Source organism: Nicotiana sylvestris, chromosome 9 (assembly GCF_000393655.2).
Source record: "Nicotiana sylvestris chromosome 9, ASM39365v2, whole genome shotgun sequence".
Taxonomy (NCBI): Eukaryota; Viridiplantae; Streptophyta; class Magnoliopsida; order Solanales; family Solanaceae; genus Nicotiana; species Nicotiana sylvestris.
The window spans coordinates 94874547-94895542 of record NC_091065.1 but is presented as its reverse complement, the minus strand read 5'-3'; the positions used below and the strand labels follow the sequence as shown (position 1 = coordinate 94895542).

Below are 20996 nucleotides of genomic sequence, written 5' to 3'. Positions count from 1 at the left end.
AGGTCGTCTTGACCCGATATTAATCATGGTCAAACTCTAAATTTCTTAACTTTACGAGTCTCTCAACCAATGATCCAAAATATACCCAAGCCCTTCAGGACTCCGTCAAATCATACCAACAAGTTCTAAAATATGATACAAACTTAGTCAAGGCCTCAAATTACATCAAACAATGCCGAAACTATGAATCGCACCTCGAATCGAATTATGAGTTATAAAATTTCCAAATTCTATAATCTGCGCCGAAGCGTATCAAATCAATCCGGAATAACTTTAAATTTTGCACACAAGTCATAAATGACATAGTGGACCTGTTCCAATTTCCGGAATCAAAATTTGAGCTCAATATCAATCAAGTCAACTTCCGGTCAAATTTATGAATATTTCAAAACTTCAACTTTCCAACTTTTCGCCAAAATGCACTGAATTGTCCTACGGATTTCCAAGTCCAAATCCGGAGATACACCGAAGTCCGAAATCGCCATACGAAGCTAGTGAAATCATAAAAATTTAACTCCGAAGTTGTTTGCTCAAAAGTCAAACCTTAGTCAACTCTCTCAACTTAAAGCTTCCGAATTGAGATTTTTTGTTCCGAAATAAATTCGAGCTTCCCGAAATTCAATTTTGACCAACGTCAAGTCATAAAATATAAAGTGAAGTTACTCGAGGCCTCAAACTACCGAACGATGCGCTAGAGCTCAAAATAACTGGTCGGGTCGTACCATTGGTTCTCCTAGATTATGGTTCGCAAATTTTGCTTGAGTCTGTGGCATAACATTTTGCGATGATTTTGTATATTGTGTTGCATCATGCAATAGGAAGATAGTCACCTACTGTATCTGTGTGTTTTGTTTCTGGGATGATTATTATCACTGTGTTGTTGAGTGCCCTCAGCATCTTTCCAATAACAAAGAATTCTAATACTCCATCTGATAGGTCCTTCCTTACTATGCCCCAACAATCTCTAAGAAAATTTCTTCCATATCTATCTAGCCCTAGTGCTTTCTCTCCATCAATTCCCCATAATGTTTGTTTAATATCTGCATTTGTGAAGTCAGCTTCAAGCATAGCACGTTGCTCCTCATTCACAATTGAGCCTACTCTCACTAGATTACTACAAACATGTGCTCCACTTTCTATGGTCGTCCCCAATAGCTTTGTGTAGAAGTCTACAAATGTATGAGCAAATTTTTCATTGTTAGTTAATGATTGGACCCCAGCTTCATTTATGAAGAATATTCTATTTTCATTCCTTCTTGCTTTCATAAAACTATGAAATACTTTTGTGTTTTGATCACCCTGAGTTAACCATTGTATCTTTGTCTTCTGTCTAAGAAATAACTCACTTGCTTGTTTCAGCCTGTGATATGTCTTAGCTAATTCACTCTCTTCACCAATCAATGTTGTATTCAGCGGATCAAGTTGGATCTGTTTCTGGCAATCCAAGAGTTTCTCCTTAGCCTACTCTGCCTTGAGAACTACTTCATGAAAGGAAGACCTGTTTAACTGCTTTAGGACCCTTTTCAGCTTGTTATGTTTCCCCTCCATTCTTGCTTCCCAACTTCTTTTGAAGTTGTTCTGAAAATCTGGAGTTCTTCTCCACATATTGAAATACTTGAATGGCCTGGTGCTATTAGTGTTGCCATTCTCCCAGTGCACCATTGCAGGGCAGTGATCATACAATCCTTCACTCATATAGTTGACTTTAGAAGTTGGTAGATCAACCACCCAGTATGTGTTTATCACTACCCTATCAATCCTACTCATAACCCTATCAAGACCATTTTGTTTATTATTTCATGTATAAAAGTCCCAAGTGGATTTCAGTTCTTGAAGTCCACATGAGTCCATACATTGCCTGAAGTCCTTTGTTTCAGCCATTATAATAGTGCTTCGTACTCGTTTCTCTCTATTTAAGACACTATTAAAATCACCCATGATTGCCCATGGGCCTTGTATTTGACCAGATAAGTCTTATAGTCCCTCCACAATCTCTTTCTCTGAGCCATGTCATTGTAAGCATGTACTACTATGAGGAAATATTTCTTGCTAGTCCTTATGTGTTTGACTATATTGTATATGAGCTTATTAGTTATTTTAACTATACGCACATCATACATAGTTGGTTTCCACACCATCCAGATCCTACCACCATTATATTGTGCCATTTTTGTTGTAAATAACCACCCATTACAATGATTAAGAGTAGCTTTGTATGTTTTAGCTCTCTTAATCTTAGTCTCTATGAGTCCAAACTGGCCTACCCTGCCATTATATATAAACAGATTGACTTCCCTCTATTTATCCAACATATTTAGACCCATTACATTCTAGAAACCAATCCTAACCATTAGGAGGGGGCTTGCCCCACCCCTACCAAGTCTTGGACCTGTAACCCCTAGGTCTTCTAAAGGGTTGAGGAGCTAGGTTTGATTCCTTCTATATCATTCTCATTATGTTGCCCCAGTGTTTCAAATGTGTTTTTTGTAGTAATTTCCTTGTTTCTAATAATGTCTCCATTACTTGGTCCCTTTCTAGCTTTATTGACCTTGATTATCCTTTCTTCTTGTGGGTTACTCCCCATGTCTACATTCTTCTTTTGCTGCCCTTGGGGAGCTGGTTGCTTGACCATATTCTTTATTTGTTGCACCCTTTCTATATTCTTTTCTTTCTTTGTTATTTCTTCCTTCTCCTATTTTCTGCACTCATGTAGTTCATGTCCAAAGTTTTTGCACTTTGGGCACAACATAGGCTTCCATTCATACTCTACATCTTGCTCTCTGATTTTCCCCCATTCATTTTCAAACAGAATAGAAGTAGGATACTTATGGTTCAATGAAATTTCCACTAAGACTCTTGTAAATGCTAGTCTCTCTTTGTTTGTTGTTGCCCTATCCGCTTTGAGAGATTTGCCTACCATTCCAATGATTTTGTCAATGCAGCTTTTCCCCAATACTTGATATCCAGTCCCCTTAGCTGGATCCACATAGGGATGTTATCCACTTGCTCTTTGCTAACATCAATATCAGGTTCTCAAGGTTTTACTATGTTAGAAACTAAGTTTCCACCAGATTGTATGGAGAACCACATTCTCTATAAATTCCCAATGTAAGCAACAGACTGTAAAACCAACCAGTATAGGGAATCAGGTTCTCTAATTGGTCCCACAGTAGCTCGGCAGTAAATAAAAAACACAGAGGATTTTTACGTGGAAAAATCCCACTCAATGGGGACAAAAACCACGACCTACACTTGTAGGCTTTTAACTTCACTAACTTGTAATCTCACTATTATAAACTACTTTGTACTGAATCTATTACAAAGACTTCAACTTAACTAACTTGTGATACTCTTACCACAAGACACTTTGTCACTCTCTAGTTACAAAGACTTTAACTTAACTAACTTGTGATACTCTTACCACAAGCCACTTTGTCACTCTCTAGTTACAAAGACTTTAACTTATGACTAACTCTAGTCACAACACAAACTTAGAAGGTTTGTGATTTTGGGTTTGCTAACACACAACTTCTAAGAAAGCAAGATAGGAGTTACAAATGAAGAACAAATAACAAAGACTCAACAAACCTAAGGACTTAAGATATCTTTAATCTTGGATCCGGTCCTTGAAGTTACAACAGCTTTGTTCTTGAGAGAGGTTGTGGCAAGCACTTGAGAGAATATCTTCTTTTGATTTTACAAGTGTTCAAAACAAAATGTATTGTGCCTTGCACCAGGTTTATACTACAAAAGACATCACCATGGTGATGTCAATTCACAATGGTGATGTCAATTCTTGGTTAGTACATGCCTCTTCCCAATGGGAAGTGACTACTGCACTGTCGCGTGTACAGTTACAGGCAGTCACTTTCTGCAGTTGCTTTCCAACTGTATGTTCGACTTATACTTCTGTCAGGGAAACACCAAGGGATCAGGTCCCTAATCTGGTTCTTGTGAATCTAAAGGCACACTGCCCAGATTATCTTGAGTCGATTAACTTGATTGATTGTACCAGGCATTCTTTAGGTCCTTTAACTGGTTCTCTCATGAAGTAAGTTGTTTTACCTTCCTTGATTATATTTATATGTGTGTGACATCATTTACAATTATGTAAGCAAGGTAGGTAAAAAGCCTTCCACAGAAAGTTGACTGTCGCACTGTTCCTATACAGTAGCGTGTGTAGGCAGCGTCTTTCCTGCTGGAGAGTTGACTTCATACAGTCTCCTCGGGAACTGGTAGGGACCTGTTCCCTCAGCTGTTCCTTCCACTCTGAAGAGTTGAGTTATATGCCACGCTGGATCCCAACCTAGTACTTTGTGATCTCAAGGTCTTGTAAATGTGTAATAGGTTCCTTATCTGGTTCTGGATGGTAAGTTTGTTAGATCATCAAAACATAAAGTAAAGTACTTATGCCCAAGGTACTTGTAACCTATCAATTTTCCCATTTTTGATGATGATAAACTTAGAATTGATATTCCCCATAAGAACCAAATCTCCGCGTTGTTCCCCCTACGAATCAGCCATATTCCTCATGAGAACCAAATGATCACAACTGGTTCCTTAAGACTGTTTGGAAAATCACCAAAACTCAAAGTACCATAACTTATCAATTTCCCCCTTTTTAATGATGACAAACTTAGAATTGATATTCCCCCTGAGAACAAGATCTCTACATTGTTCCCCCTACGAATCAGCCATATTCCTCATGAGAACCAAACCTGAGGAGCTGATCACAACTGGTTCCTCAAGACTGTTTGGCAAATCATCAAAACTCAAAGTACCATAACTTATCAATTTCCCCCTTTTTGATGAATGACAAACCCAAAATTATTCCCCATGAGAATCAGATTCCTTATATGTACTGATCACATCTGGTCCGTACCCAGTTCGTTGAGAAGGTTTGTCATCATCAAAACATGGCACAGTGTAACTTAGAGCAATTTCCCCCTTTTTGATGATGACAAACCCAAAATTAATATTCTCCTTGAGAACCAAATTCCTCACATGTTTCTCTGCGGATCAGACCTATAATCAACATATTATTAGTAGTGTTCCCCCTGCGAAGCAGAGCTATCTTTCATGCACAACACAACATATCAATTTGATTCTGTTTCTCAATACACCTCTATATTGGTATCATCGAAAAGAATAACAGAAGAAGCACAACCAAAAAGAAGTTCAACAACATTAACTTATGCCACTTAGGCAACAAAACATAAACAATAACAAGAACAACAAGTGAATGTCATTGCACAAAATAGAGTGATTGCCCATAGTAGAGTAATTATAGTAAAAGCACAGTAGTTTCAACAATACATAATATGACAATTTAAACAACTAAAGTACCAATGTCATCAAATATAGGGATCAAAAGATGATAAGAATTCAACGGAATTTGGAAGGAGTGAAAGACATGGATCACTGGGAAGGAGGAAAAGTAATGGGCTAAATGCCTTGATGAGCTTGTTCATTCGTTCATTCACTCTCCTTAATGAATGATCATCTGCTTGCTCAATTCCTCCACCTGTTTCCTCAAACTTTCATTCTCACCCTTCAACTTAGCATTCTATACTGCCAAGGGTCCACGAGGACCAGGTTCTCAACCTATCTGAGTAGGATGAACCATCAATCAGATCACCAAGAATTTCCCTAAGCTTCTTCTCATCAAGAACAGACTTAGTCCCATGCATATATAGCATCAGAGGAGCACATAAAACGTAGAAATTTTTACTTCTTCTTCATAAACGTTGGGATTTGGAGGAACAAAGAGGTGATTCTATTTTTGAAACTCAACAATGTCAAGAAGTTCCTCCAATTTTCAGCAATATCAGAGTCAACACTTTGCCTTACAGCACTTGTTGAGACTTCAAAGTCTTCTACCTCTCCAAACCTAATGGCTCAACCTTTTGCTTCTGTAAGGAACCAAGTTACTCATTTACACTACCCTTTCTATCCCTGAGCAGTCATGTCTCCCTCTTTTTCTTCTCAATCTGTTTACCCTTATCATCTGCAGCATCTTTCTCAGTCAATTTTCTTTTCCCAATTTTTTTTAATTCTCTCTTTCACAATCACATCAGCAAGTCACACCACTTCATCATCGATCAGCCTACTTTTCATCAATGATCTCTTTTTACTGGATCGGAAGTTCGTTTAAACACAGAACTCAAAAAGAAAAAGATAATCATTAAAATTGACTTCTTGAGAAGGACTTGAGGGATCAGGTCCCTCATTCAGTCCTTATATTTACCAATTTTTTCATCTTTCAAGGCTACCATAAATCCCGCAACAACTTCAGCCTCACGCTCTAGAATATTAGATCTACCCTGTTCCCTTTTAGTTAAACTTCCATCAAGATCTACCAAAGAATTCTTGGGGTTTTGATTCTGATGGAGTTAGGATTTTGGAAAGTGAGAGAGTTGGGTTCACTTCTGGCATATTTGGAAAGAAGGATTATTTTGAGACAAGGTTGATTTTGGTTTTGAAGAAAAGGATCGATTTTATTTGGGTGTAAGATAGAGAAGTGCCTTTTTGGGGGCAACGGGTCAGTTCAGAGAAGGTTTAATATTTTGAACTTCAAAAGTTAGGAGGAGAGGCAGGAGAAAGGCAAAAATAAATTAATGACATGACACTTCAGCAGCTTAAAAATGCATATAAGTATTGGAGAGACTACTAACCTAAGTCACAAGAACCAGGTTCCTTGATGGTTTTTAAAAATTTTGAGCATAGACTCCTAGAAGTGCAATGTCACTCTTACTTATTTTTGTCCTGAAACTGCCATATGCCTATACTTGTAACAGTATAGATTTGAGTTAGATGTCACCGAAAAACACTTTTTAGCATAGTACATTTCCTTCTTAACATAGCCAATCTTCGAGGGACCAGGTCCTTAGTTGAGCTTGATCAACCCCTAACTCCAGACGATTTCTTTTAAAATGTTCCCTGCTCAGCGCCTTGGTAAAGATGTCTGCTACCTGGTCCTCCATTTTCCAGTACTTCATACAAATCGGAACCTTTTATACATTATCCCTCAAAAAGTGATGTTGCACATCAATGAACTTTGTCCTCTTGTGTTGTACCAGGTTCAAGCTGTAAATACACCAAAGTCTTCAAGATGTTGCTTGATCTGTAGTAGTTGAGCACAACAAGAAGCAACAACCACGTATTCAGCTTCAGTAGTAGAAAAAGCCACACAATTAGTTTCTTTGTACCCTATGAGATCACCAAAGTCTTCAAGATGTTGCTTGATTTGTAATAGTTGAGCACAACAAAAAGCAGAACCACATATTCAGCTTCAGTAGTAGAAAGAGCCACATAGTTAGTTTCTTTGTACCCCATGAGGTCAAGTATGACCCCAGAAAATATGCCATTCCAGAAGTGCTTTTTCTGTCTACTAGATATTCAACATAATCAGCATCAACAACCTTATGTTCAGCTCAAGTCGAGGTGATAAAGGGACCAGGTTCCTCTGTGCCTGATAGAGATTCTACTACATCTCTTTCATCCTTCTGCTTGACTTGACTCATCAAATCACTCTTTCCATTTGCAATATCTATAGCTTCACCAGGAGCATTTGTGAATTCGTCATCTTCATCTTCTTTATTATGTGACCCTTTTGCCACCATTGTTGAGAACAAATCATTCTGCATCTAAAGGCTCTCGAGTAAGTCAACTTAGCTTTTCTCCCATTGAGCAGTTCATAAAGAGACTTCTCGAGAAGGGACATGATCATGCACTTGTTAATCAAGTAGCAAGCAGTGTTGACTGCTTCAACCCATGAACCAGGTCCTTCATAACCAACTTGTTCAATAAGTTGAAGCTTACGTGCCCAGTCATCTTCACCATAACTCAGCATCATCATCAATCTTTTAGCCACAAGCACCACCTCACCAATCACAAGATTTGTGACTATGCATCCTTGTCACATATCTGAGAAACACTCAAGAGATTGTACTTCAGGCCATTCACATAGTACACGTTCTCAATTGAGTGAGTGAGTGAGTGACTTCCCAATCCTTCCTACTCCTAGAGTGTACCCCTTTTAGCTATTTCCAGAGGGTACACTCTCTCCTTGCAGGGCCTTAAGTGAAAGGAAATCATTTGTACTTCCAGTCATATGCTTTGAGAAGCCGCTATCCATGTACCATTGTAGGCTTCTCTCTTTCATTGTTCCCTGCACAAGAAAATCAGGAGTTAGACTTAGGAACCCAAACGAGTTTGGGTCCCTTGTAATAAGGAAAGGGGTAAATGAGGGCTCTTTTGGTCCAAGCAGACATTATACGTTTTTATGTGAAGGACCAGGTTCCGAAGCAGTAGTTACTTTTTCAGCAAAAACTTTATTTTTCTGTTGAGACTGAATTCTGGCCTTACAATTTTCTTTAAAGTGCCCAGTGTTGCCACAGTGAGTGCAAAGCCAATTGTCAGGTACAGTAACGTACTTGCTATAAGGGTTGTAGGGAGTCTTTTCCCTTTGGAACCTGATTCCTTGCCTGTTTCCCCTATTGTTTGTGTACAAGGCAATGATAGCATCAGAGGACCAGGTCCACTTAAGTGATTTTTCAAGATCACTTTTCACTCTTCCTAGTTCTTCCTGAAGTTTGTTTTTCTCAAACTCAGCACACAGACTAGACTTCACTGAATTTAACTCACTTCCAAGCTTAATGTGTGCCTCACTTATAACTTCCTTTCCCTTTTGAGAATTCTCAGGCCTACTTTTCATTTTAAGTTCCCCAATTGTTTCCTTTAAGTTTACAACTACCACAAAATATGTCATCTCTCTCATGCTCAATGTTAGCATTACTCTCAGTTAAAACCTCTTTTTCTTTCTTTAGACTCTCAACGGTTTCCTCTAAGTCTACAATGGAAACTACCATATAATCCCTCTATTGTTCAATGCCACCAATTTCTTCTGTTAAAGAATTTTTCTCATTAATGAGGTTATGATAGGCATCAATCAACACATTTGCTAAGGACATCAATTTTTTCTTAGAGTAAGTTTTCAAATTTCTTTGAATATCAAGAAAACTTACCTCATCTTCCACCTTGTCCTCATCATCATCAGATTTGGCCATGAGTGCAAAGATCGACTCATATTCTAAAGATCCATTATCAACAACCATCATATTTTCACCTTCAGATTCACTAGAGAAATTTTCCCAATCAACCAGAGATTGCTTTACCATGTTATCAGCAACATCTCTTCTTTTGAACTTTTTGTCAAGGACCTGGTTCCTTTTAGTGGCCTTTTTAGTGTTGGTTTTGTAATAATCCTGCTTATGAAGAGGACAGTCTTTAATGAAGTGTCCAAACTTTCCACACCTATGTCAGCAATCATTTTCTTTGAAATTCTTGCCGGAACTCCTTTTCTTTGGAATCCCACCATTTTTTCGAATCATCTTTTGGAATCTTCAAGTGAGATACTCCATGTCGGATTCATCACTACTTGAGTTTTTGTTGGCAGCCTTGAGAACTAGGTTCTTCTCCTTCTTAGGCTCTCTTCTTTCAAGATCCTTCCTTCTCTTCATCTCATAAGTTTTGAGATTTCCAATGAGTTCATCAATGGTCAGCTTCTGCAAATTCTTGGCTTTAGTGATAGATTCACTTTACTTTCCCAAGAACCTGGTAAAACACTGAGTATTTTCCGGACCATCTTATTTCTTGAGATGACTTCACCAAAGGAGTGAAGCTTATTGATAATAGAGGTGAAACGTGTGTGCATATCTTGAATAGACTCACCCTCCTTCATCTCAAAAAACTCATACTCAGTAGTAAGCATATCAATTTTTGACTGCTTAACCTGTATAGTTCCCTCATGGGCAGTTTAAAGAGCTTCTCAAATCTCCTTAGCAGACTGACAAGCTGAGATGCAGTTGTACTCATCTGGTCTAATGCCACAAACAAGAATCTGCTTTGCCCTAAAATTCTTCTCAATAGCCTTTCTATCAGCATCGTTGTACTTTTTTCTTGTTTTTGGGACTGTAATTGTTCCTTCACCAACAGTTTTCATGGGAACAAAAGGTCCATCACAGATTACATCGTAGAGCTCTGAGTCCTCAGCCATAATAAAGTCATGCATTCTTGTTTTCCACCAACCATAGTATTGGTCGTTGAATCTTGGTGGTCTGTACGTTGATTGTCCTTCCTCAAAATTTGGTGGAGCAGCCATGTATATCCTTTCTAGGTGTTAACCTTTTACAAATAACCTGCTCTGATACCAATTGTTAGAAACTAAGCGTCCACTAGACTGTATAGAGAACCAAATTCTCTATAAGTTCCCAATGTAAGCAACAGACTGTAAAACCAACCAGTATAGGGAATCAGGTTCTCTAATTGGTCCCACAGTAGCTCAGCAGTAAATAGAGAATACAGAGGATTTTTACGTGGAAAAATCCCACTCAAGGGGACAAAAACCACGATCTAAAGTAACTAACTTGTCATACTCTTACTACAAGCCACTTTTTAATGACTTTATTACATAGACTTCAAGTTAACTAACTTGTGACACTCTTACCACAAACCACTTTGTCACTCTCTAGTTACAAAGAATTTAAAGTAACTAACTTGTCATACTCTTACCACAAGCCATTTTGTCACTCTCTAGTTACAAAGACTTTAACTTGTGACTAACTCTAGTTACAACACAAACTTAGATGGTTTGTGATTTTGGGTTTCCTAAAATACAGCTTCTAAGAAAGCAAGATAGGAGTTACAAATAAAGAACAAATAACAAAGACTTAGCAAACCTAAGGACTTAAGATATCTTCAATCTTGGATCCAGTCCTTGAGGTTGCAGCAGCTTTGTTCTTGAAAGAGGTTGTGGCAAGCACTTGAGAGAATATCTTCTTTTGATTTTGCAAGTGTTCAAAAAAAATGTCTTATGCCTTGCACCAGGTTTATACTACAAAAGACATCACCATGGTGATGTCAATTCACAATGGTGATGTCAATTCTTGGTTAGTACATGTCTCTTCCCAATGGAAAGTGACTACTACATTGTCTGCTACACTATCGCATGTACAGTTGTAGGCAGTCACTTTCTGCAGTTGCTTTCCAGCTTTATAGTTGACTTATACTTCTGTCAGGGGAACACCAAGGGATCAGGTCCCTAATCTGGTTCTTCTGAATCTAAAGGCACACTGCCCAGATTATCTTGAGTCGATTAACTTGAATGATTGTACCAGGCATGCTTCAGGTTCTTTAACTGGTTCTCTCATGAAGTAAGTTGTTTTTACCTTCCTTAAATATATTTATACGTGTGTGACATCACTTACAATATGTAAGCAAGGTAGGTAAAAAGCCTTCCACAAAAAGTCGACTACTGCACTGTTCCTGTACAGTAGCGTGTGCATGCAGCAACTTTCCTGCTGGAGAGTTGACTTTATACAGTCTCCTTGGGAACTGGTAGGGACCTGTTCCCTCAGCTGTTCCTTCTACTCTAAAGAATTGAGTTATATCCCACACTGGATCCCAACCTAGAACTTTGTGATCTCAAGGTCTTGTAAATGTGTAACAAGTTTCTTATCTGGTCATGGATGGTAAGTTTGTTAGATCATCAAAATATAAAGAAAAGTACTTATGCCCAAGGCACTTGTAACCTATTACAGTGCCACTGGCTTTTTATCGAATATCTAGATGCCCTCTTCTACTGCTTTAACTTTATTTTCCCCTGAATGAAATCTTACAAGGAAGACCCCTCTATTCATTTGCGCGACCTTGTCAATTCCCAACGATCCCCAGATTATTCTAAAATATCCATCAATTACATGTAAAGGTGGAATCGAATCAGCACATAGCAAATAACTGTCGATTTTCAATAGTCTATTTCATCTTTGATGTCATCCACTGTTATTTTAACATTCTCCTTACTAACTTCATCACTGCTCTGATCGAAGCCCTCTGCTTTTGGAATGGGTCTGATATCTTACTATAACACCTCGCACATTTGGATTAGGTATGAATGAATTAAAGGAGTAGAAAGATTATATTTTGGACATATGAAGTCCTATCGGGATGATTATGAGTGAAAATAGTTGTTTCAAAATCAAGATGGAAAGTGAGGAGCATAAGATTCGACAAAATCGGCTAAGTTTGTAGAAGGTCCATCTTCCAGCAAAGTTTAGTGAAAACTTGTAAGGAATTTGGGAAAACTAAATGCATGAAAGTTGTATGCTTTTGAAATAACTTTCCAACGATATATTATGGAGCCCAAATGGAGCTCTGTGCAAAATGTTATGCCCGTTTTACAGAACAGTGTGTAACCACCGTGTTCGGCCACGTTTGACTGCGACCATGGTCGTGAGGCAGTGCTCCAGCTATTTACCACGATCAGTACCATGTTCAGGCCTACTAGGATGCGGTGGCTGACTTGGGAAGTCATTTTATTAGCCCTATTTTGTCCCCCACAGCCCCAAAACATAAAAACTTGCTCTAGAAAGGGAAGCTCTCAAAGACCTAACTCCTTAAAGGTCCCTCTATCACCCAAGGTAAGTTCTAATGGTGATTCTGAGTTAATTTCAATTTCCCAACATCTTATTAACATGGGTAAATCCTCCATATCATCAGATATTCGATTGGGACATTGTTGTCTAGAGAAGGAACCCTCGAACTCGAATTCAAGGGGATTAAACTTCAAAAAGGTAATGTCTTCACCCTCTAATTGATTCTAGCATTGCATTAATGATTTTAGACTCTAGTTCATGAGTTATGAGTTGATGGGTTTGATAGAAAAGCATGAACGGTTATAAGTTTGGGTTGTTGATTGTTGATTATTGGTTAAGGGTGTCGTTTACCTTATGGGTGATAAAGAATGATATTGATTATAACCATTTGAGACTTTAGAATATATCTAGGAGTGAGAGAATGGGTTATTGGGTGTAGAGACACCATTAATAAGGACTATGAAGCTTTATGCCACCAAGTGTTTAAGAAAATACCTAAGTGACCAAAACATGAGTATTATTGCTAATATGGAATCCCCTTGACTTGTATTGATATAGATTGAAGTTGAAAGGGTTGGTGAGTGTTGTATTACGCTCAAGAGTTAGAAGTTAAGGTATGTGAGGCTAACTCTCGATGTTTAGGAATGTTAATGATTCTCCCTACACTACGTTTCTTTTACCACGTTACCAATTGCCTCAGAAATATAGTTAAGCCTAGTTCCTTGAATAGTTGTAGAACTTATATTCTCTAGATTCATAACTCATTCACCACTTTCATTCTGAACGTTGTGAGCTCAGTGCGTATTCCACATAGACTTGGGTTTGATGCCCCCGAGTCTTAGTATAGATTACTCAGTATGCCATAAACAGTTGAAATATCAGTGTTCATAATCAGTTCAAGAATACATGTCTCGGTTTAGTCCTATTCAGTATTCCAGTATTGTGTAATTCAGAGTGATCCAGCATTCCAGTATCATGTAATTCAGTATTTCGCTATCATATATTGCAGTTTATTTCTCAGTTCCTGAATGTTGAACACCTGTATTTGGGCCTGAGGCTGTAGTTTATATGATTTATGCATACTTGGGCCTGAGACCATAGTTTATGCTTTATGCATCTTTGGGCCTTAGGCCGCAGTTTATGCTTTATGCGTTTTGGACCTGAGGTCGTAATTATGTATACGTATACTTGGGTCGAGGCCGCAGTTGTGCACATATATATATATTGGGCCTGAGGCCGCAGTTTATTTATTCAAATAAATAGGTTGTTCGTCATTCAGAAGAGGGAGTATTCATATCCTTACTTCCTTTGTTCAATTCAATTATTAGTTACCATTTCAGTTTTCAGTTATATATCAGTTACCAACTATCAGTTTAGTTATCAATTATTAGTTATCATTTCATTTATCAGTTATCATTTCAGTGATCAATTATCAATTCTCAGTTATCAACTTAGTTTCAGTTTCAGCATTTTTAATTCTTTTTTTCAGTTGCTTTACATACCAGTACAATTCAAATGTACTAATATCCCTTTTGCCGGGGCCTGCATTTCACGATGCAGGTAATGATTTACAGGTTAATGATTCAGAGCACTAGGATTCTCGTACCAGCTAATTAGTGATCCCCAATTCTTTCGGGGCATTATCATTACTATAGCTTTTGGTATTTTCAGACAGTCAGTGTTTTCAGTACTTCATTAGAGGCTTCATAGACTAGAGTAACAGTTAGACAGAGTCTCAGGCTTTTCATGTTAAGCTATGTTGGTTGCAAATATGTTTTAGAATTGTATTAGTATTTTTGCACTTTGATTTACATCATTCAGATTTTCAGTATACCACTATGTGTTAGTTTATCTTTCGCATTCAATATGCTATGATATCACATGTTGATTCAGCCAACCAGTTGGTTCGCTCGGTCACATGTAGTCAGGTACCAAGTGCTGTGTTACATCCAGGCCCAGGTTCGGGGCGTGACAAAGCTTGGTATTAGAGCACTACGTTCAAGAGTCCTAGGAAGTCTATGAAGTCGTGTCCAGTGGAGTTTCCTTTATATGTGTGTGCCAGCCACTCATATAAACCTACCAAGAAATCCAAGATTGTCTCACTTCTTTCTACTCTAGATAGTGCCATGAAGCTTATAGCAAAAGTTAACCTTCTCTTCCTATCGAATTCCAAACGTATTGGATTCCCAAGCGACGCGCAAGAGAAATATAAGGTCCTAGAGAGGATAATTGCCTATTGGGGTATAATTATAGAGTACATGCTGGTAAATATGAGACTTGAGAGGATGTTAAAAGTGTGATGTAATGGATAGTAGTACATATTAGAGCATAACCTTATCAGAAAGTACAAAAGCAGTTATCATGTCTTATGGTTTTCAGTTTACCTCAGTTACCGGTTATACAATCTTTCAGTTAGCAATATGGTTATTCAGTACGCCAATATTCAGTTATATGTTTACCAAATATCCAATTTTCAGTGTATCAAAATTCTAGGTGACTTGTGAGTATACAGTGATGCATATGGGTTCTCAAACAAAATATAAGTAACAGTGATTATAGAGAAACCTTCACATATTTTAGGTCTGGATTAAGACCGAAGACTCACCGGACAGTACATGAAGTGATTTATCTGATGATGGTATACTCTGAAGGACAAGTTTGTAGATGGTAGTGTATTCATGTGTTTTTCCTCATGAAACAACTTCATTTAATTATTGGAAATGGAGCCACAAGTTGGATGATGATAGTTCAGATGTCAGACCCTAACATTGGTCACTATAGTTTTGGACAGAAAAGAGCCTAAGGGTAAAATTCCTAGGAGTCAGAAACATTTATTATTACCAAAGATGTGATTTCGTACAACTCATACAAATGACTAGAAGATATGATGTATGCAATGAGAATCAAGAGCAGCCAATAATGAATTTCAGGGAACGATTTTAAGTTGTGTAGATTTATTCAAATCAGAATTAGAAAGTATCACGTTAGTAAGCTACTATAAGAAGCAGTTATTGATGTAAGATAAAAGATATGGCAGTTCCCCCTTAGGTTATATGACTAAGTGTTTTCCCTAGATGTTTATAGTCTAATATGATTTTGAAGTATATTGAAAGTTAGGGGGTTAGATATTCCAATTTTGTTTAAGAAATATGAAATTTCCCTAAGTGTGATCCATGTACATAGTTCAAAAAGAATGATAGTGTGCGGCAAAAAAGATGGTCAGATGATGAGGGAAGTTAGGAGTAACCTTATGCTTCACTTTAGTTATTCAAAGCAGGAGAAGAAAATATGATGCTAGCAGGTGGTTAGTGAAAGGATAGTAAGTAAGTTTTGAGTAGATACAGTGAATTAGCAATTTTAGCAGAGCTAGTAGAGGTAAGATTTGATCCACTTATCCAGGTTATCTCTAGTGAGTGGATGGCAGTTTGAAATACCGAACGCATGTGTTAGAACCTAAAGAGTTTAAGTTAAACCCGAAGTATAGTGGCAGTGGAAAAAAATCAGCTAGCAGTGAGAGAGCAAACTATAGAAGAATACCCTTTAAGAGTTATCGAAAAGGGGTTTCCCCAAGATTGGCAGTGTGGGCAGAGAATAATCATTACGATTATGTATGATAGTTATGAAGACATAAGCTTTCTGTTTATGTAAATAATTTAGTTTTTCCTAGTAAGAAAGATTTCTCAGAGGTAAGTTAGGAGATGAGTCATCATTAACGTAGAGTGCAAAGAATTGCAGAAATTAAAGAAAGTTGTTCGGATCCCAACAAAAGAGAAGGATCCGCAAGTTTGAGACCTTAACTTTTGGTCTAAGGGGGAGATATGAAAATCGTCAGTAAGTCCAGTTGGGGTTTTGAAACATGTAGTTAGCATGGGATATATCATGTGTAAGAAACATAAAGTGATTAGAATGATCACCGAGCTTAGTTATTAATGATAAAGTGATCATAGAAAGTTGTAAAATCATGCCTATTTATGTGTTATGAGGGTAGTGCCATTGCACGAGACTCTAAAATTTAGAGTACATGTCAAAGACTTAGTTCACAATAATTCTATAAGTATTTTCAGGAAGTTCTTACGAAGATAATCAAGTGTGAGAAGTATAACTCATGATCGAGGTAGAAAAGACAACTCTGGTGAAAGAAGTTCACCGCTTAGCCTAGCTTCAATTTGCGTATTCCAAAGATAGTAGAGTTGTTGTCTAGAATATGACTTGTTCCCCTTTAGTAGCCGAAGTGAAGGAGAAATAGTTTGATGATCCCTACTTATTGTAGCTGAAAGAGGGGATTCACAGGCATAAAATGATAGCTTTGGAATAAGGGGGAGATGATAGTGCTTTGAGGTACCACGACAGATTGTGTGTTCCAGACATAGATGGACTTAAAGAGGGAAGATCATGCTAGAAACCCATAATTTCAGGTATTCTATTTACTCAGGTACCACACATCTGTATCATGGTCTTAAGGAGATTTATTGGTGGAACGACATGAAAAAGAACATTGCAGACTTTATGGACAAGTATCTGAATTATAAGTAAGTGAAAGTCGAGAAGCAGAAAGACCAGTGTTTTATCACAGAATACACATATTTTGAGTGGAGATGGTAAATATGGGCCTTATAATAGGATTATCTTGCTCATTTTGAAAGCATGATTTTTATGGCCGAAGGTGTAGATCACCAATTAATTGGTCCAAAGTTGGTGAAAGGGAGTTGATGGGACCAAATTTGGTCTATCAGACTATAGAGAAAGTTAAGTTGATTCAAGAGCATTTGAAGACGGCTCAGGCCGCCAAAAGTCCTATTCGAATGTGCGGCACAGAGACCTAGAGTTTCAAGTTGATGATTGGATGTTTCTGAAAGTTTTGCCTGTGAAAGGCGTTATGAGATTTGAAAAGAAGGGGAAGCATAGTCCCTGCTATGTTGGTCCATATAGAATCTTGTGAAGGATCGGTCAATTAGCTTACGAGTTAGAGTTACCACCAGAGTTAGCGGTGGTACAACCAATATTTCACGTGTCATGTTATAACATTCAAGTTTCCAGCACTCAAATACTCATGTCAGTTCAGTACTCAGATACTCATGCCAGTTCAGTACTCAGATACTCATGTCAGTTCAATACTTAGATACTCATGTCAACTCAATACTCATCTACTCATGTTAGTCCAATACTTAGACATTCATGCTAGCTTAGTACTCTGATATTGATATTAGTTCAATACTCGAATATTCATGCCAGTTTAATATTCATATATCCATGTTAGTTCATTATTTATGTATCCATGGCAGACCAATATTCAGTCAATGTGGTGGTCATTCCGTTCACTATCTCAAAAGTTCAATAGTCATGTATTCATTCAGTTTAGTATGCAAGTGTTTATGGAAGTTCATGTTTCCACCAGACCCGTTTAAGGTGCGGAGTTAGCAGAAGTTACAGTCAGGACAATCATTCGAGGACGAATGATCCCAAGGGGGAGATAATATAACACCCCACACATTTGGATTAGGTATGAATGATTTAAAGGAGTAGAAATGTTATATTATGGACATATGAAGTCCTATCAGGATGATTATGGGTGAAAATAGTTATTTCAAAATCAAGATGGAAAGTGAGGTGCATAAGATTCGACAAAATCGACTAAGTTTGCAGAAGGTCCGTCTTCTAGCAGAGTTTAGTGAATACGTGTAAGGAATTTGGGAAAACTCAAAGCATGAAAGTTTTATGCTTTTGAAATAAATTTCCAACGATATATTATGAAGCCCAAACAGAGCTCTGTGCAAAATGTGATGCCCGTTTTACAGAATAGTGTGTAACCACCGCGTTCGGTCACATTTGACCGCGACCACAGTCGTGAGGCAGTGCTCCAGCTATTTACCACGATCGGGACCACGTTCAGGCCTACTGGGACGCAGTGGCTGACTTGGGAAGTCATTTTTTAGCCCTATTTCGTCCCTCACAGACCCAAAACATAAAAACTTTTGCTCTAGAAAGGGAAGCTCTCAAAAACCTAACTCCTTAAAGGTCCTCCACCACCCAAGGTAAGTTCTAATGGTGATTCTAAGTTAATTTCAATTTCCCAACATCTTATCAACATGGGTAAATCCTCCATATCATTAGATATTTGATTGGGACATCGTTGTTTAGAGAAGAAACCCTAGAACTCGAATTCAAGGGGATTGAACTTCAAAAAGGTAATGTCTTCACCCTCTAATTGATTCTAGTATTGTATTAATGATTTTAGACTCTAGTTCATGAGTTATGAGTTGATGGGTTTGATAGAAAAGCATGAATAGTTGTAGGTTTGGGTTGTTGATTGTTGATTATTGGTTAAGGGTGTTGTTTACCTTATGGGTGATAAAGAATGATGTTGATTATAACCATTTGAGACTTTAGAATTTATCTAGGAGCGAGAGAATGGGCTATTGGGTGTAGAGACACCATTAATAAGGACTATGAAGCTTTATGCCACCAACTGGTTGAGAAAATGACTTGTATTGATATAGATTGAAGTTGAAAGGGTTGACGAATGTTGTATTACGCTCAAGAGCAGGAAGTTAAGGTATGTGAAGCTAACTCTCTATGTTTGGGAATGTTAATGATTCTCCCTACACTACGTTTCTTTTACCACGTTACCAATTGCCTCAGAAATATAGTTAAGCCTAGTTCCTTGAATAGTTGTAGAACTTATATTCTCTAGCTTCATAACTCGTTCACCACTTTCATTCTGAACGTTGTGAGCTCAGTACGTATTCAATATAGACTTGGGTTTGATGCCTCCGAGTCTTAGTATAGATTACTCAGTATGCCATAAACAGTTGAAATATTAGTGTTCATAGTCAGTTCAAGAATACATGTCTCGGTTTAGTCCTATTTAGTATTCTAGTATTGTGTAATTCAGTGTGATCCAGCATTCCAGTATCATGTAATTTAATATAATTCAGTATTTCACTATCATGTATTGCAGTTTGATTCTCAGTTGCTGAATGTTGAGCACATGTATTTGGGCTTGAGGCCGTAGTTTATATGCTTTATACATACTTGGGCCTCAGGCCGTAGTTTATGTTGTATGCATCTTTGGGCCTGAGGCCGCAGTTTATGCTTTATGCATTTTGGACCTGAGGTCGCAGTTATGTATACGTATACTTGGGCCCGATGCCGCAGTTGTGCAAACACACACACACACACACATATACATACATACATACATATATATATATATATATATATATATATATATATATATATATATATATATATATATATATATATATATATTGGGCTTGAGGCCACAGTTTATTTATTCAGATAAACAGGTTGTTAGTCATTTAGAAGAGGGAGTATTCATATCCTTACTTGCTTTGTTCAGTTCAATTATTAGTTACCATTTCAGTTTTCAGTTATCATATCAGTTACCAGTTATCAGTTCAGTTATCAGTTATTAGTTATCATTTCAGTGATTAATTATCAATTCTCAGTTATCAGCTTAGTTTTAGTTTCAACATTTTTAATTCTTTCTTTCAGTTGCTTTATATACCAATACAATTCAAATGTACTGATGTCCCTTTTGCCCGGGGCCTGCATTTTACGATGCATGTAATGATTTACAGGTTGATGATTCAGAGCACTAGGATTCTCGTACCAGCTAATTGGTGATCCCCAGTTCTTTCGGGGCATTATCATTACTACAGTCTTCAGTATTTTCAGTACTTCATTAGAAGCTTCATAGACTAGAGTAACAGTTAGACAGAGTCTCAGGCTTTTCATGTTAAGCTATGTTGGCTGCAAATATGTTTCAGAATTGTATTAGTATTTTCGCACTTTAATTTACATCATTCAGACTTTCAGTATATCATCATGTGTTAGTTTATCTTCCGCATTCAGTATATTACGATATCACATGTTGATTCAGCCAGCCAGTTGGTTCGCTCGGTCACATGTAGTCAGACACCGAGTGTCGTGTTACGTCCAGGCCCAGGTTCGGGGCATGACGCTTACTCCATGAGTGAGCGTTAGATTTCTTTGTGGGCCTAGGGTTTTGGATAGTACCAATTTCCCCTAACACTTTTCTTCCACCATGTTCGCCTATGACGTCTCCATTGTTCATTTACTATAGGAGGTGAATTTACTTTTGACGGGGAACTCATCACCGGAGTCATCGCCGTTGACATCGAGGTGGACGCTTGGCGTAACCCTAGCAGGACAAAACCTTGTATAACATTAACATTTCGAGTTTTCTTCACATTTGCTGATTGCGAACATTCCTTTTGCTCGGATTATTTCTGGGATTACTCTCCTGAATTGGTTTCCCTCTCCCTCCGTTCTTTATTTCCTCGTCATTTAGTTGGAACTGAGAGAAAAAATCATGCTAGAGAGAAGGACATGTTTCGAACTAATTGTTACCTTCGATACAATTGTACATTATATTTTGGGATTCACAAGGACAATGGTGGCGAAAAGAGCTATATACATGATAACGCCTCTTTTATATTTCAACTTCTAGAGGACAGAAAAATCACTGATGAGCTTAAACTCATTTAAGTAATCACAATGATTCCAATAAATTTACAC

The 20996-nt window shown here is 37.7% G+C and overlaps 1 protein-coding gene across 1 annotated transcript; it reads right to left on the bottom strand.

Annotated features, from left to right (window-relative positions):
• Nucleotides 1-807: 807 nt before the first annotated feature.
• On the bottom strand, nucleotides 808-1767 carry LOC138877937 (uncharacterized). Its single transcript, XM_070157582.1, has 2 exons — nucleotides 1466-1767; nucleotides 808-1360 (listed from the first exon to the last, which is right to left on the bottom strand). Exons 1-2 carry the CDS (start codon nucleotides 1765-1767, stop codon nucleotides 808-810), a joined length of 855 nt encoding a protein of 284 aa, XP_070013683.1.
• Nucleotides 1768-20996: the final 19229 nt, after the last annotated feature.